At 40.2% G+C, this 15125-nt stretch overlaps 2 protein-coding genes across 2 annotated transcripts in view; one reads left to right on the top strand and one right to left on the bottom strand.

Annotated features, from left to right (window-relative positions):
• The window catches only part of LOC130096656 (putative uncharacterized protein MYH16), a 329204-nt gene that overhangs the window by 112325 nt on the left and 201754 nt on the right, over positions 1-15125 (top strand). The window lies entirely within an intron of this gene.
• The window catches only part of myocd (myocardin), an 89615-nt gene continuing 78209 nt past the window's right edge, over positions 3720-15125 (bottom strand). The window contains exons 12-13 of the mRNA XM_056263264.1: positions 14050-14107; positions 3720-4637 (exon numbers count right to left, since the gene is read on the bottom strand). Coding sequence (XP_056119239.1) covers positions 4210-4637; positions 14050-14107 — 486 coding nt within the window. The 3' untranslated portion in view covers positions 3720-4209. The remainder of the gene's footprint in view (positions 4638-14049; positions 14108-15125) is intronic.

The following is a 15125-nucleotide window of genomic DNA, read 5'->3' as shown; positions in this document are numbered from 1 at the left end:
GTGTGTTTGAACATCTACATCACGTCACTCTATTTAATGACTCGTATGCAAAGGTCTTGTTCTGCATCAAAGAAATGTTAAAGTAGCTTTACTTGCTCAATATGCAATATAACGTGGCGATGGCGGGAGCGTCTCGTGTTGGACGTGCAGCGCTTCTCATCCACTGTAAATGTGTTTCATTCACACACTTTTCTTTGGACTCACTCGTTTCTCAGAAGCTCGTCCTCGCATGATTTCTACAGATCCGGCATGACGGTTTACGACCCGCCTCACATAGTTCATCCATAGGTCACTTGTTTTAAAAGATGTACAGCGGTTATCAAACATTTTGATTGTATAATAATAATACGGCACCGGATAGTGTTCAGAGAGCTTTGAATCGCCACATCATGTGACTCTTTAAAAGAGTCGACCGTTCAGCAGAAAGACGGAAAATCCTCCTAAACTCAAACTAAGAAATAATAGTGCAAACATTGCAACTCAAGAATGTTTAGTGCGGAGAGTAAGATAATTGTAAGAGCGATGTGTATTATTATATTGTATCAAGAGTGGGAAATATGTACAGGAAAAAATGATCACTGTGAAAATATTTTACGTGTATGGTGAGAATCTGTAAAAATTGTACCATGGAAATGTGCAGGGATAATGCCGTGTATGTTCAGGTTTGGAAACATCACCCTCGTCACATGATTCATGAGGACGCTTATGAATATGATGTGATTGTTGACATTATTGTCATTCTGCTCTGTTAGATCTGAACACAGCGATGGGTTTAATGCTATAAAATAAAACCAATACTCAGCCATTCCCTGTCCGTCTGGTTTGTGAACGCATGCATATGAAGTTTATTTTTAAGTGACATCATTGTGAACGTTTAATCTAGTAACATTTAATAATAAGGGTTCAAAATCCCCCTTTATCAATCATTTATCTCTTAAAACTCATCTTTGATCATCAAAATGCCGTGTTTTTTCCTTGAAAATAATTCTTTGTCTTAAAATATCTTGAATGTAACTTGACACCCTTGCCTCATTCTATGAATATGCAAATGACCCCGCCTCCACTCACTCCCTCCGCTCAGAGATCCACTGGTTGATGATCACATGTTGACCTGATTGGTTACAAGGTCGTTTGTGACGTCAGAAACACCAGCGATTTCAAACCGTGTTTTTGAGGCTGTCTTTGGTTCACTGCAGTTTTAAGGAGGAAATACTCAGCAATGCTGTCGACTTATGAACTTACACATGGTGTGTCTTAAAGCGTATTAAAAACACCACATAAACAACATTAAAAGCTGGATATTCTCCACAGGGGGACTTTAACATTAGTTAACGAGAAATAACAATGAAAAGTACTTCTACTGCATTAATTTACCCATAGTTGTGTCTGTTAACATGCATGTCCGGTTAATAAATGCTTCATGTATGTAAAGCTCATCGTTTGTTAATGAGTTTAGTTTGAGCAGACGACACTGGTGTTTGTTTCATGATGGTTTATTGAACTCTCGTTACAGCGGTGTAGAAGAATACTGGGAGTGTTTATATTGAACGCTTCAGTGGCCAAGCAATACAAAAGCTTTTTGTCATACGTATATATTTTCCCCAGGAGAAATCAAAAGAACAAGAAATCAGACACACACGTGAACATTTGAGCGTCAGGAGGAAGAGAAGCATCGATCTGGGCTGCAAACATAGAAAAATAAAATCTTTCAGAGGACGTGACATTCTTTACACAACTTTACACACACACGCACACATTTAACCTTCATTAAAAATACTGTATGAAACTGCTTGATAATGTCTAGGATTGTTTCTGGACAACATTACAGTTTTATAAAAATCTGCATCTACAATGATGCTTGATGTGTAAAAATAGAGTCTCGTATCAAAACTGAGTCTTGAATTTAAAACAGCCTGTTGTCTTTAATGCCCTTCATGCTTATTCATTCTGGACTTAAAGCTCAGGGTTTATTGCTTACAAAAGTATTTATATAAAACTCTGCTTCATGTGTTTAAGGCTTCACAGAGATCACACACACACACACAGTCTGTACATGAAGGCATCAGTGGTGTGAAATATGATTAGAGACGGGAGAAAAACGAAACATCTTTGACCAGCTTTATGAAAATAAGAAAATATATTCACAGTTTTAGCTTTTGGTGAGCTAATATTATTTATTCAGTGACTGGTATTAAAGTCTCTAAACTAAAGATTCTATTTCAAAAGATTAAAAAAACAGGTTACGTCCCAAATTTACCACAGACAAAAAGAACAATACATTTTCACAGTTGACCTTATATATTATAGATTTCCTTTTTCACAAGTGCTGGGAATCACTCGCTGTTTGATTGTCAGATCGCTGTTTTAGATTCATATAATGTGGATTATTTGAGAGAAACAGGGATGTTAAAACTGAAGATTATATGACAGATCCATAAACTACCCTCATCACTCTGTCAGAAACTTCACCGTTTCGTCTTTAATAAAAAGGAATTTCTCATAAATATGTCAAATATGCCGATTGAAAGAAAAGGTTGAAATAAATACATCAAAAGAGAAAGAAAACAACAACAAAAAAAGAGATAATGTTCAAAATAACAGGTGACAGTAATAATAATAATCCTCATGCAAAACAGACTTTGGGAAAGATGCTCGCAATATATAAAACTTATATATATATATATATATAAAAAGACTGTCTTTTGACCAGAGAATAATTCTCCAGTGATTATGAAGAGTTGAGATTTGTGGGGGTTTTTTCTGAATCTAAAGAGAAAATACTCTCACGTAAAGCGCCGAGTAAAAACCAAAGGCTTGCGCTTCCTAAATAAATTAATGACTGATGATGATGATGATGGGGAAGGAACAGGGAATGATCTCAGAAAGCGTGACACGTACTACGGTAAGCTCAAGCTGTGAAGTGTGTATTAATATTTACAGTAGCACAGGTGATGTTATACTGGTGTGATGCATTAATGTGTGTGTTTACAGACGGACACGGACGTCCCAGCTCGACTCCACTGGGGTTTAGAGCGTCTTTCTGTTTCCAGTCATCAACAATCCTTACGCAGAATCCAGAGGTTTTGAAGGAGCGTGATTAAACCGCATTAAAACACTCCAGAATCCGGACTGTTGACATCGGCCCGTTCCTGTGGAAGTGTGTTTCTGCACGGAATAACACAATAAAAAGGCAACTGCGACCTTTTATCTCTCAATTCTTTTTCTTTTGAGAAAGTTTATGTCGCGATCACAAGTTAAATGATTAGTTCACTTCAGAATTAAAATGTCCTGATAATTTACTCTCCCCCACGCCATACAAGATGTTGGGGGGCGATATGGCAAAAATATCATATCACGATTTTTATCACGATCCTCTTTCATGTTGGTTCAAACAAAGAAAGGTCACGTGTGTTCTTTTTGTAACTGGCGTTTTACACGTTCTCTCTGTAAACACTGGGTCTGTTCTTCCGCCTACGTCACGCTTGACCTTTCACCCTGATGACGTAATGTGTGTCGCATCACAGCTCGTGCAAGACGAGCATTAGTGGTTATAAAGTATATAAATGTGTATTGTGTTATAAATGTCCGCTGGTTTGTCTAGATCAGACTCTTATTCCTCGGCTGGATCGTGTCGAGACTTTGAAGCTGCACTGAAACTCACATCTGGACCTTCGACCCGTTGGACCCCATTGAAGTCACTATATGGAGAAACCCTGGAGTGTGTTCCTCAAAAACCTTCATTTCTTTCCACTGAAGAAATATCATTAAAGCTAATATCATTGTAAATGATACAAGGCATCCTTTATCTTATGCTTTTGAATAACTGCCATCTGGCTGACGTTACTGTGTTCCCCGATGCATGAAAAACAGGTCCAAACTATCTTTATCCCCCAAGCAATTCGATTTTTAAATTCTTCTTCTAGTGTAGATTGATAGTCAGTGGGTCTGGTTATCTTAAATTAGATTTATTTGTTTTCATTTATTGTTTGTATATGCCAACTGTGATTCTTTAAATTCTTGCCAAATCTGTGTGAGCTCACTGCAAACTACTTTCCCTACGGGGACAAATAAACACGACTACTACTAGAACATCTTGGATGACGTGGGGGAGAGAAAATTATCAGGAGATTTTAATTCTGAAGAACTAATCCTTTAACATCTCAGAATTGTGAGATAAGTGTCGATGACTCCCGTTGGGCCGGTTCCTCCTCACCAGTGATCGAGGTGCAGGTCCATGGCAGAGTTCAGGCTGATGTCGGTGACGTCCAGGAACTCGGTGTTGAAGATGTTCGGTCCGCTGAGAGGAAGAGCGTTCTGGTTCTGGAAGGAGTTTGGCGGAGTCAGATCCAGCCACTCCATGGTTTCCCAAGGCGAGTCCGTGAAGGTCATCCCGAGTCCCTGAGTCTCCATCTTCCCGATCACAGGCGTGTCCATCATCAGTCTGTCGTTGAATCCTTCGCCTGCCTCGTCGGAGTGTGTGTCAGTGTGTGTTCGGCTCAGCAGTGCCTCCAGGTGGCCGTCTCCGGGCTCATACGTACACATGTGACTGTAGTGCCGGTGCTGGAACTTCGGGGAAACTGTAAGGTGAGGCACAACTTTGGTTACAGGAGGCTCTTCTTTGGCGTTAGCTGGCATTTCTTTAAAAAGAAGGAGGAGGACATCACAGCACAAACACTAACTCAACACCATCACAACATCTGAGTGTGTGAATAACTAACTCAACACCGTCACAACATCTGAGTGTGTGAAACACTAACTCAACACCAGCTCAAGATCTGAGTGTGTGAAACACTAACTCAACACCGTCACATCATCTGAGTGTGTGAAACACTAACTCAACATCTGAGTGTGTGAAACACTAACTCAACATCTGAGTGTGTGAAACACTAACTCAACACCGTCACAACATCTGAGGGTGTGAAACACTAACTCAACATCTGAGGGTGTGAAACACTAACTCAACATCTGAGTGTGTGAAACACTAACTCAACACCGTCACAACATCTGAGTGTGTGAAACACTAACTCAACATCTGAGTGTGTGAAACACTAACTCAACACCGTCACAACATCTGAGTGTGTGAAACACTAACTCAACACCGTCACAACATCTGAGGGTGTGAAACACTAACTCAACATCTGAGTGTGTGAAACACTAACTCAACATCTGAGTGTGTGAAACACTAACTCAACACCGTCACAACATCTGAGGGTGTGAAACACTAACTCAACATCTGAGTGTGTGAAACACTAACTCAACATCTGAGGGTGTGAAACACTAACTCAACATCTGAGTGTGTGAAACACTAACTCAACACCGTCACAACATCTGAGTGTGTGAAACACTAACTCAACATCTGAGTGTGTGAAACACTAACTCAACATCTGAGTGTTTGAAACACTAACTCAACATCTGAGTGTGTGAAACACTAACTCAACATCTGAGTGTTTGAAACACTAACTCAACATCTGAGTGTGTGAAACACTAACTCAACATCTGAGTGTTTGAAACACTAACTCAACACCGTCTCAACATCTGAGTGTGTGAAACACTAACTCAACATCTGAGTGTGTGAAACACTAACTCAACATCTGAGTGTGTGAAACACTAACTCAACACCGTCACAACATCTGAGTGTGTGAAACACTAACTCAACATCTGCGTGTGTGAAACACTAACTCAACACCGTCACATCATCTGAGTGTGTGAAACACTAACTCAACACCGTCTCAACATCTGAGTGTGTGAAACACTAACTCAACATCTGAGTGTGTGAAACACTAACTCAACACCGTCACAACATCTGAGGGTGTGAAACACTAACTCAACATCTGAGTGTGTGAAACACTAACTCAACACCGTCACAACATCTGAGTGTGTGAAACACTAACTCAACATCTGAGTGTGTGAAACACTAACTCAACACCGTCACAACATCTGAGGGTGTGAAACACTAACTCAACATCTGAGTGTGTGAAACACTAACTCAACACCGTCACAACATCTGAGGGTGTGAAACACTAACTCAACATCTGAGTGTGTGAAACACTAACTCAACACCGTCACAACATCTGAGGGTGTGAAACACTAACTCAACATCTGAGTGTGTGAAACACTAACTCAACACCGTCACAACATCTGAGTGTGTGAAACACTAACTCAACATCTGAGTGTGTGAAACACTAACTCAACACCGTCTCAACATCTGAGTGTGTGAAACACTAACTCAACATCTGAGTGTGTGAAACACTAACTCAACACCGTCACAACATCTGAGTGTGTGAAACACTAACTCAACATCTGAGTGTTTGAAACACTAACTCAACACCGTCTCAACATCTGAGTGTGTGAAACACTAACTCAACATCTGAGTGTGTGAAACACTAACTCAACATCTGAGTGTGTGAAACACTAACTCAACATCTGAGTGTGTGAAACACTAACTCAACATCTGAGTGTGTGAAACACTAACTCAACACCGTCTCAACATCTGAGTGTGTGAAACACTAACTCAACATCTGAGTGTGTGAAACACTAACTCAACACCGTCACAACATCTGAGTGTGTGAAACACTAACTCAACATCTGAGTGTGTGAAACACTAACTCAACATCTGAGTGTTTGAAACACTAACTCAACACCGTCTCAACATCTGAGTGTGTGAAACACTAACTCAACATCTGAGTGTGTGAAACACTAACTCAACATCTGAGTGTGTGAAACACTAACTCAACATCTGAGTGTTTAAAACACTAACTCAACATCTGAGTGTGTGAAACACTAACTCAACACCGTCACAACATCTGAGTGTGTGAAACACTAACTCAACACCGTCACAACATCTGAGTGTGTGAAACACTAACTCAACATCTGAGTGTGTGAAACACTAACTCAACATCTGAGTGTGTGAAACACTAACTCAACATCTGAGTGTTTGAAACACTAACTCAACATCTGAGTGTGTGAAACACTAACTCAACACCGTCACAACATCTGAGTGTGTGAAACACTAACTCAACATCTGATTGTGTGAAACACTAACTCAACACCGTCACAACATCTGAGTGTGTGAAACACTAACTCAACACCGTCTCAACATCTGAGTGTGTGAAACACTAACTCAACATCTGAGTGTGTGAAACACTAACTCAACACCGTCACAACATCTGAGGGTGTGAAACACTAACTCAACATCTGAGTGTGTGAAACACTAACTCAACACCGTCACAACATCTGAGGGTGTGAAACACTAACTCAACATCTGAGTGTGTGAAACACTAACTCAACACCGTCACAACATCTGAGGGTGTGAAACACTAACTCAACACCGTCACAACATCTGAGTGTGTGAAACACTAACTCAACACCGTCACAACATCTGAGTGTGTGAAACACTAACTCAACATCTGAGTGTGTGAAACACTAACTCAACACCGTCTCAACATCTGAGTGTGTGAAACACTAACTCAACATCTGAGTGTGTGAAACACTAACTCAACACCGTCACAACATCTGAGTGTGTGAAACACTAACTCAACATCTGAGTGTGTGAAACACTAACTCAACACCGTCACAACATCTGAGTGTGTGAAACACTAACTCAACACCGTCACAACATCTGAGTGTGTGAAACACTAACTCAACACCGTCACAACATCTGAGTGTGTGAAACACTAACTCAACATCTGAGTGTGTGAAACACTGTCACAACATCTGAGTGTGTGAAACACTAACTCAATATCTGAGTGTGTGAAACACTAACTCAACACCGTCACATCATCTGAGTGTGTGAAACACTAACTCAACACCGTCACATCATCTGAGTGTGTGAAACACTAACTCAACACCGTCACAACATCTGAGTGTGTGAAACACCGTCACAACATCTGAGTGTGTGAAACACTAACTCAACACCGTCTCAACATCTGAGTGTGTGAAACACTAACTCAACATCTGAGTGTGTGAAACACTAACTCAACACCGTCACAACATCTGAGTGTGTGAAACACTAACTCAACATCTGAGTGTGTGAAACACTAACTCAACATCTGAGTGTTTGAAACACTAACTCAACACCGTCTCAACATCTGAGTGTGTGAAACACTAACTCAACATCTGAGTGTGTGAAACACTAACTCAACATCTGAGTGTGTGAAACACTAACTCAACACCGTCACAACATCTGAGTGTGTGAAACACTAACTCAACATCTGAGTGTGTGAAACACTGTCACAACATCTGAGTGTGTGAAACACTAACTCAACATCTGAGTGTGTGAAACACCGTCACATCATCTGAGTGTGTGAAACACTAACTCAACACCGTCTCAACATCTGAGTGTGTGAAACACTAACTCAACATCTGAGTGTGTGAAACACTAACTCAACACCGTCACAACATCTGAGTGTGTGAAACACTAACTCAACATCTGAGTGTGTGAAACACTAACTCAACATCTGAGTGTTTGAAACACTAACTCAACACCGTCTCAACATCTGAGTGTTTGAAACACTAACTCAACACCGTCTCAACATCTGAGTGTGTGAAACACTAACTCAACATCTGAGTGTGTGAAACACTAACTCAACATCTGAGTGTGTGAAACACTAACTCAACATCTGAGTGTGTGAAACACTAACTCAACATCTGAGTGTGTGAAACACTAACTCAACACCGTCACAACATCTGAGTGTGTGAAACACTAACTCAACACCGTCACAACATCTGAGTGTGTGAAACACTAACTCAACATCTGAGTGTGTGAAACACTAACTCAACACCGTCACAACATCTGAGTGTGTGAAACACTAACTCAACATCTGAGTGTGTGAAACACTAACTCAACACCGTCACAACATCTGAGTGTGTGAAACACTAACTCAACACCGTCACAACATCTGAGTGTGTGAAACACTAACTCAACACCGTCTCAACATCTGAGTGTGTGAAACACTAACTCAACATCTGAGTGTGTGAAACACTAACTCAACATCTGAGTGTGTGAAACACTAACTCAACATCTGAGTGTGTGAAACACTAACTCAACACCGTCACAACATCTGAGTGTGTGAAACACTAACTCAACACCGTCACAACATCTGAGTGTGTGAAACACTAACTCAACATCTGAGTGTGTGAAACACTAACTCAACACCGTCACAACATCTGAGTGTGTGAAACACTAACTCAACATCTGAGTGTGTGAAACACTGTCACAACATCTGAGTGTGTGAAACACTAACTCAACATCTGAGTGTGTGAAACACTAACTCAACACCGTCACATCATCTGAGTGTGTGAAACACTAACTCAACATCTGAGTGTGTGAAACACTAACTCAACACCGTCACATCATCTGAGTGTGTGAAACACTAACTCAACATCTGAGTGTGTGAAACACTAACTCAACATCTGAGTGTGTGAAACACTAACTCAACACCGTCACAACATCTGAGTGTGTGAAACACTAACTCAACACCAGCTCAACATCTGAGTGTGTGAAACACTAACTCAACACCAGCTCAACATCTGAGTGTGTGAAACACTAACTCAACATCTGAGTGTGTGAAACACCGTCACAACATCTGAGTGTGTGAAACACTAACTCAACATCTGAGTGTGTGAAACACTAACTCAACACCGTCACAACATCTGAATGTGTGAAACACTAACTCAACACCGTCACAACATCTGAGTGTGTGAAACACTAACTCAACACCGTCACAACATCTGAGTGTGTAAAACACTAACTCAACACCTGAGTGTGTGAAACACTAACTCAACACCGTCACAACATCTGAGTGTGTGAAACACTAACTCAACATCTGAGTGTGTGAAACACTAACTCAACATCTGAGTGTGTGAAACACTAACTCAACATCTGAGTGTGTGAAACACTAACTCAACACCGTCACAACATCTGAGTGTGTGAAACACTAACTCAACACCGTCACAACATCTGAGTGTGTGAAACACTAACTCAACATCTGAGTGTGTGAAACACTAACTCAACACCGTCACAACATCTGAGTGTGTGAAACAGTAACTCAACATCTGAGTGTGTGAAACACCGTCACAACATCTGAGTGTGTGAAACACTAACTCAACACCGTCACAACATCTGAGTGTGTGAAACACCGTCACAACATCTGAGTGTGTGAAACACTAACTCAACACCGTCTCAAAATCTGAGTGTGTGAAACACTAACTCAACATCTGAGTGTGTGAAACACTAACTCAACATCTGAGTGTTTGAAACACTAACTCAACACCGTCTCAACATCTGAGTGTGTGAAACACTAACTCAACATCTGAGTGTGTGAAACACTAACTGAACATCTGAGTGTGTGAAACACTAACTCAACACCGTCACATCATCTGAGTGTTTGAAACACTAACTCAACATCTGAGTGTGTGAAACACTAACTCAACACCGTCACAACATCTGAGTGTGTGAAACACTAACTCAACATCTGAGTGTGTGAAACACTAACTCAACATCTGAGTGTGTGAAACACTAACTCAACATCTGTGTTTGAAACACTAACTCAACATCTGAGTGTGTGAAACACTAACTCAACATCTGAGTGTGTGAAACACTAACTCAACACCGTCACAACATCTGAGTGTGTGAAACACTAACTCAACACCGTCACAACATCTGAGTGTGTGAAACACTAACTCAACATCTGAGTGTGTGAAACACTAACTCAACACCGTCACAACATCTGAGTGTGTGAAACACTAACTCAACATCTGAGTGTGTGAAACACTAACTCAACATCTGTGTTTGAAACACTAACTCAACATCTGAGTGTGTGAAACACTAACTCAACATCTGAGTGTGTGAAACACTAACTCAACACCGTCACAACATCTGAGTGTGTGAAACACTGTCACAACATCTGAGTGTGTGAAACACTAACTCAACATCTGAGTGTGTGAAACACTAACTCAACATCTGAGTGTGTGAAACACTAACTCAACATCTGAGTGTGTGAAACACTAACTCAACATCTGAGTGTGTGAAACACTAACTCAACATCTGAGTGTGTGAAACACTAACTCAACATCTGAGCGTGTGAAACACTAACTCAACACCGTCACAACATCTGAGTGTGTGAAACACTAACTCAACATCTGAGTGTGTGAAACACTAACTCAACACCGTCACAACATCTGAGTGTGTGAAACACTAACTCAACACCGTCACAACATCTGAGTGTGTGAAACAGTAACTCAACATCTGAGTGTGTGAAACACTAACTCAACACCGTCACAACATCTGAGTGTGTGAAACACTAACTCAACATCTGAGTGTGTGAAACACTAACTCAACACCGTCACAACATCTGAGTGTGTGAAACAGTAACTCAACATCTGAGTGTGTGAAACACTAACTCAACACCGTCACAACATCTGAGTGTGTGAAACACTAACTCAACATCTGAGTGTGTGAAACACTAACTCAACACCGTCACAACATCTGAGTGTGTGAAACACTAACTCAACACCAGCTCAACATCTGAGTGTGTGAAACACTAACTCAACACAGTCACAACATCTGAGTGTGTGAAACACTAACTCAACATCTGAGTGTGTGAAACACTAACTCAACATCTGAGTGTGTGAAACACTAACTCAACATCTGAGTGTGTGAAACACTAACTCAACACCGTCACAACATCTGAGTGTGTGAAACACTAACTCAACACCAGCTCAACATCTGAGTGTGTGAAACACTAACTCAACACCAGCTCAACATCTGAGTGTGTGAAACACTAACTCAACACCAGCTCAACATATGAGTGTGTGAAACACTAACTCAACATCTGAGTGTGTGAAACACTAACTCAACATCTGAGTGTGTGAAACACCGTCACAACATCTGAGTGTGTGAAACACTAACTCAACATCTGAGTGTGTGAAACACTAACTCAACACCGTCACAACATCTGAGTGTGTGAAACACTAACTCAACACCGTCACAACATCTGAGTGTGTAAAACACTAACTCAACACCTGAGTGTGTGAAACACTAACTCAACACCGTCACAACATCTGAGTGTGTGAAACACTAACTCAACATCTGAGTGTGTGAAACACTAACTCAACATCTGAGTGTGTGAAACACTAACTCAACATCTGAGTGTGTGAAACACTAACTCAACACCGTCACAACATCTGAGTGTGTGAAACACTAACTCAACACCGTCACAACATCTGAGTGTGTGAAACACTAACTCAACATCTGAGTGTGTGAAACACTAACTCAACACCGTCACAACATCTGAGTGTGTGAAACACTAACTCAACACCGTCACAACATCTGAGTGTGTGAAACAGTAACTCAACATCTGAGTGTGTGAAACACCGTCACAACATCTGAGTGTGTGAAACCCTAACTCAACATCTGAGTGTGTGAAACACTAACTCAACATCTGAGTGTGTGAAACACTAACTCAACATCTGAGTGTGTGAAACACTAACTCAACATCTGAGTGTGTGAAACACTAACTCAACATCTGAGTGTATGAAACACTAACTCAACACCAGCTCAACATCTGAGTGTGTGAAACACTAACTCAACACCAGCTCAACATCTGAGTGTGTGAAACACTAACTCAACACCAGCTCAACATATGAGTGTGTGAAACACTAACTCAACATCTGAGTGTGTGAAACACTAACTCAACACCGTCACAACATCTGAGTGTGTGAAACACTAACTCAACACCGTCACAACATCTGAGTGTGTGAAACACTAACTCAACATCTGAGTGTGTGAAACACTAACTCAACACCGTCACAACATCTGAGTGTGTGAAACACTAACTCAACATCTGAGTGTGTGAAACACTAACTCAACATCTGAGTGTGTGAAACACTAACTCAACACCGTCACAACATCTGAGTGTGTGAAACACTAACTCAACATATGAGTGTGTGAAACACTAACTCAACACCGTCACAACATCTGAGTGTGTGAAACACTAACTCAACACCAGCTCAACATCTGAGTGTGTGAAACACTAACTCAACACCGTCACAACATCTGAGTGTGTGAAACACTAACTCAACACCAGCTCAACATCTGAGTGTGTGAAAGACTAACTCAACACCGTCACAACATCTGAGTGTGTGAAACACTAACTCAACACCAGCTCAACATCTGAGTGTGTGAAAGACTAACTCAACACCAGCTCAACATCTGAGTGTGTGAAACACTAACTCAACACCAGCTCAACATCTGAGTGTGTGAAAGACTAACTTAACACCGTCACAACATCTGAGTGTGTGAAACACTAACTCAACATCTGAGTGTGTGAAAGACTAACTCAACACCGTCACAACATCTGAGTGTGTGAAACACTAACTCAACACCAGCTCAACATCTGAGTGTGTGAAACACTAACTCAACACAGTCACAACATCTGAGTGTGTGAAACACTAACTCAACATCTGAGTGTGTGAAACACTAACTCAACATCTGAGTGTGTGAAACACTAACTCAACACCGTCACAACATCTGAGTGTGTGAAACACTAACTCAACACCAGCTCAACATCTGAGTGTGTGAAACACTAACTCAACACCAGCTCAACATATGAGTGTGTGAAACACTAACTCAACATCTGAGTGTGTGAATCACTAACTCAACATCTGAGTGTGTGAAACACTAACTCAACATCTGAGTGTGTGAAACACTAACTCAACATCTGAGTGTGTGAAACACTAACTCAACATCTGAGTGTGTGAAACACTAACTCAACATCTGAGTGTGTGAAACACTAACTCGACATCTGAGTGTGTGAAACACTAACTCAACATCTGAGTGTGTGAAACACTAACTCAACATCTGAGTGTGTGAAACACTAACTCAACATCTGAGTGTGTGAAACACCAGCTCAACATCTGAGTGTGTGAAACACTAACTCAACATCTGAGTGTGTGAAACCCTAACTCAACATCTGAGTGTGTGAAACACCAGCTCAACATCTGAGTGTGTGAAACACCAGCTCAACATCTGAGTGTGTGAATGAGACTGACCTCCACTCTCGATGAGGACGTCCAGGATCTCGTCCATCTGCTGGCTGCGCACCATCTGCTGCAACACACACACACATACACACACCGGGTCAGTGATCCACGCTTTCAGCACACCCGTCAGACGCTCAACGCCTGTTCTGTGGAAGCTTGTTTACGCCACGCCATGAAAAACTATAGAAAGCTAATTTTGACATTTTATCTCACAATTCTGATTTCCCCCTCACAATTCTAATTATCTCTAAATTCGGAAATAAAGTCAGAAATTATAGAAATAAAGTCAGGATTTAGAGAAAGTCAGAATTGTGAGAAATAAACTCAGAATTATTGAGAGTTATAAACCTGGAATTGCGAGAAATAAAGTCAAGAGTTTAGAAAAATAAAGTCAGGATTTAGAGAAAAAAAAGTCAGAATTACGAGAAATAAAGCCAGAATTTAGAGAAAAAGAAGTCAGGATTTAGAGAAATGTTTAAACTCAGAAATGTGAGAAATAAAGTCAGATGTACAAAATATAAACTCAGAATTTCTAGATAAAAAGTTAAATTAAAAAAATATTCTGTGGTGGAAACGAGCTTCCATACGGTTTTGAGAACATTAAATATATGAACAGGTTTTTGTTGTAAAGTGTTGTGAATTGCATTTTTGTGGGCAGAAGTTTACAGCATTTATTCCTCCAAAATAAAAGCATTTGTAAGCGAAAAATTAAAGACATAAATATTAATATTGTAATTTGTAGTGTAAAATACAATTATTATCATTTTATTTTACAGTACAATTGTAATTTACTGCAGTAATTTACTTAAACTAGAGCTGGGCAACGATTAATCGCATCCAAAATAAAAGTTTGTTTATATAAAACGTGTGTGTACTGTGTATAATTATTTTTGTATATATAAATACACACACATGCATGTATATATTTAAGTATTTATTTATATATAATATAAATTGTATATAAACATATATACAGTATACATACATGTGTCTATTTATAGATAACAATTATACACAGTACACACACACTCGCAGAGAGAGAGAGAGAGAGAGAGAGAGAGAGAGAGAGAGAGAAGAGAGAGAGA

Source organism: Rhinichthys klamathensis, unplaced genomic scaffold (assembly GCF_029890125.1).
Source record: "Rhinichthys klamathensis goyatoka isolate OS25496 unplaced genomic scaffold, OSU_Roscu_1.1 h1tg000204l_1, whole genome shotgun sequence".
Lineage (NCBI taxonomy): Eukaryota > Metazoa > Chordata > Actinopteri > Cypriniformes > Leuciscidae > Rhinichthys > Rhinichthys klamathensis.
The sequence above is the reverse complement of the archived record's forward strand: the minus strand, read 5'-3'. Positions and strand labels throughout refer to the sequence as shown.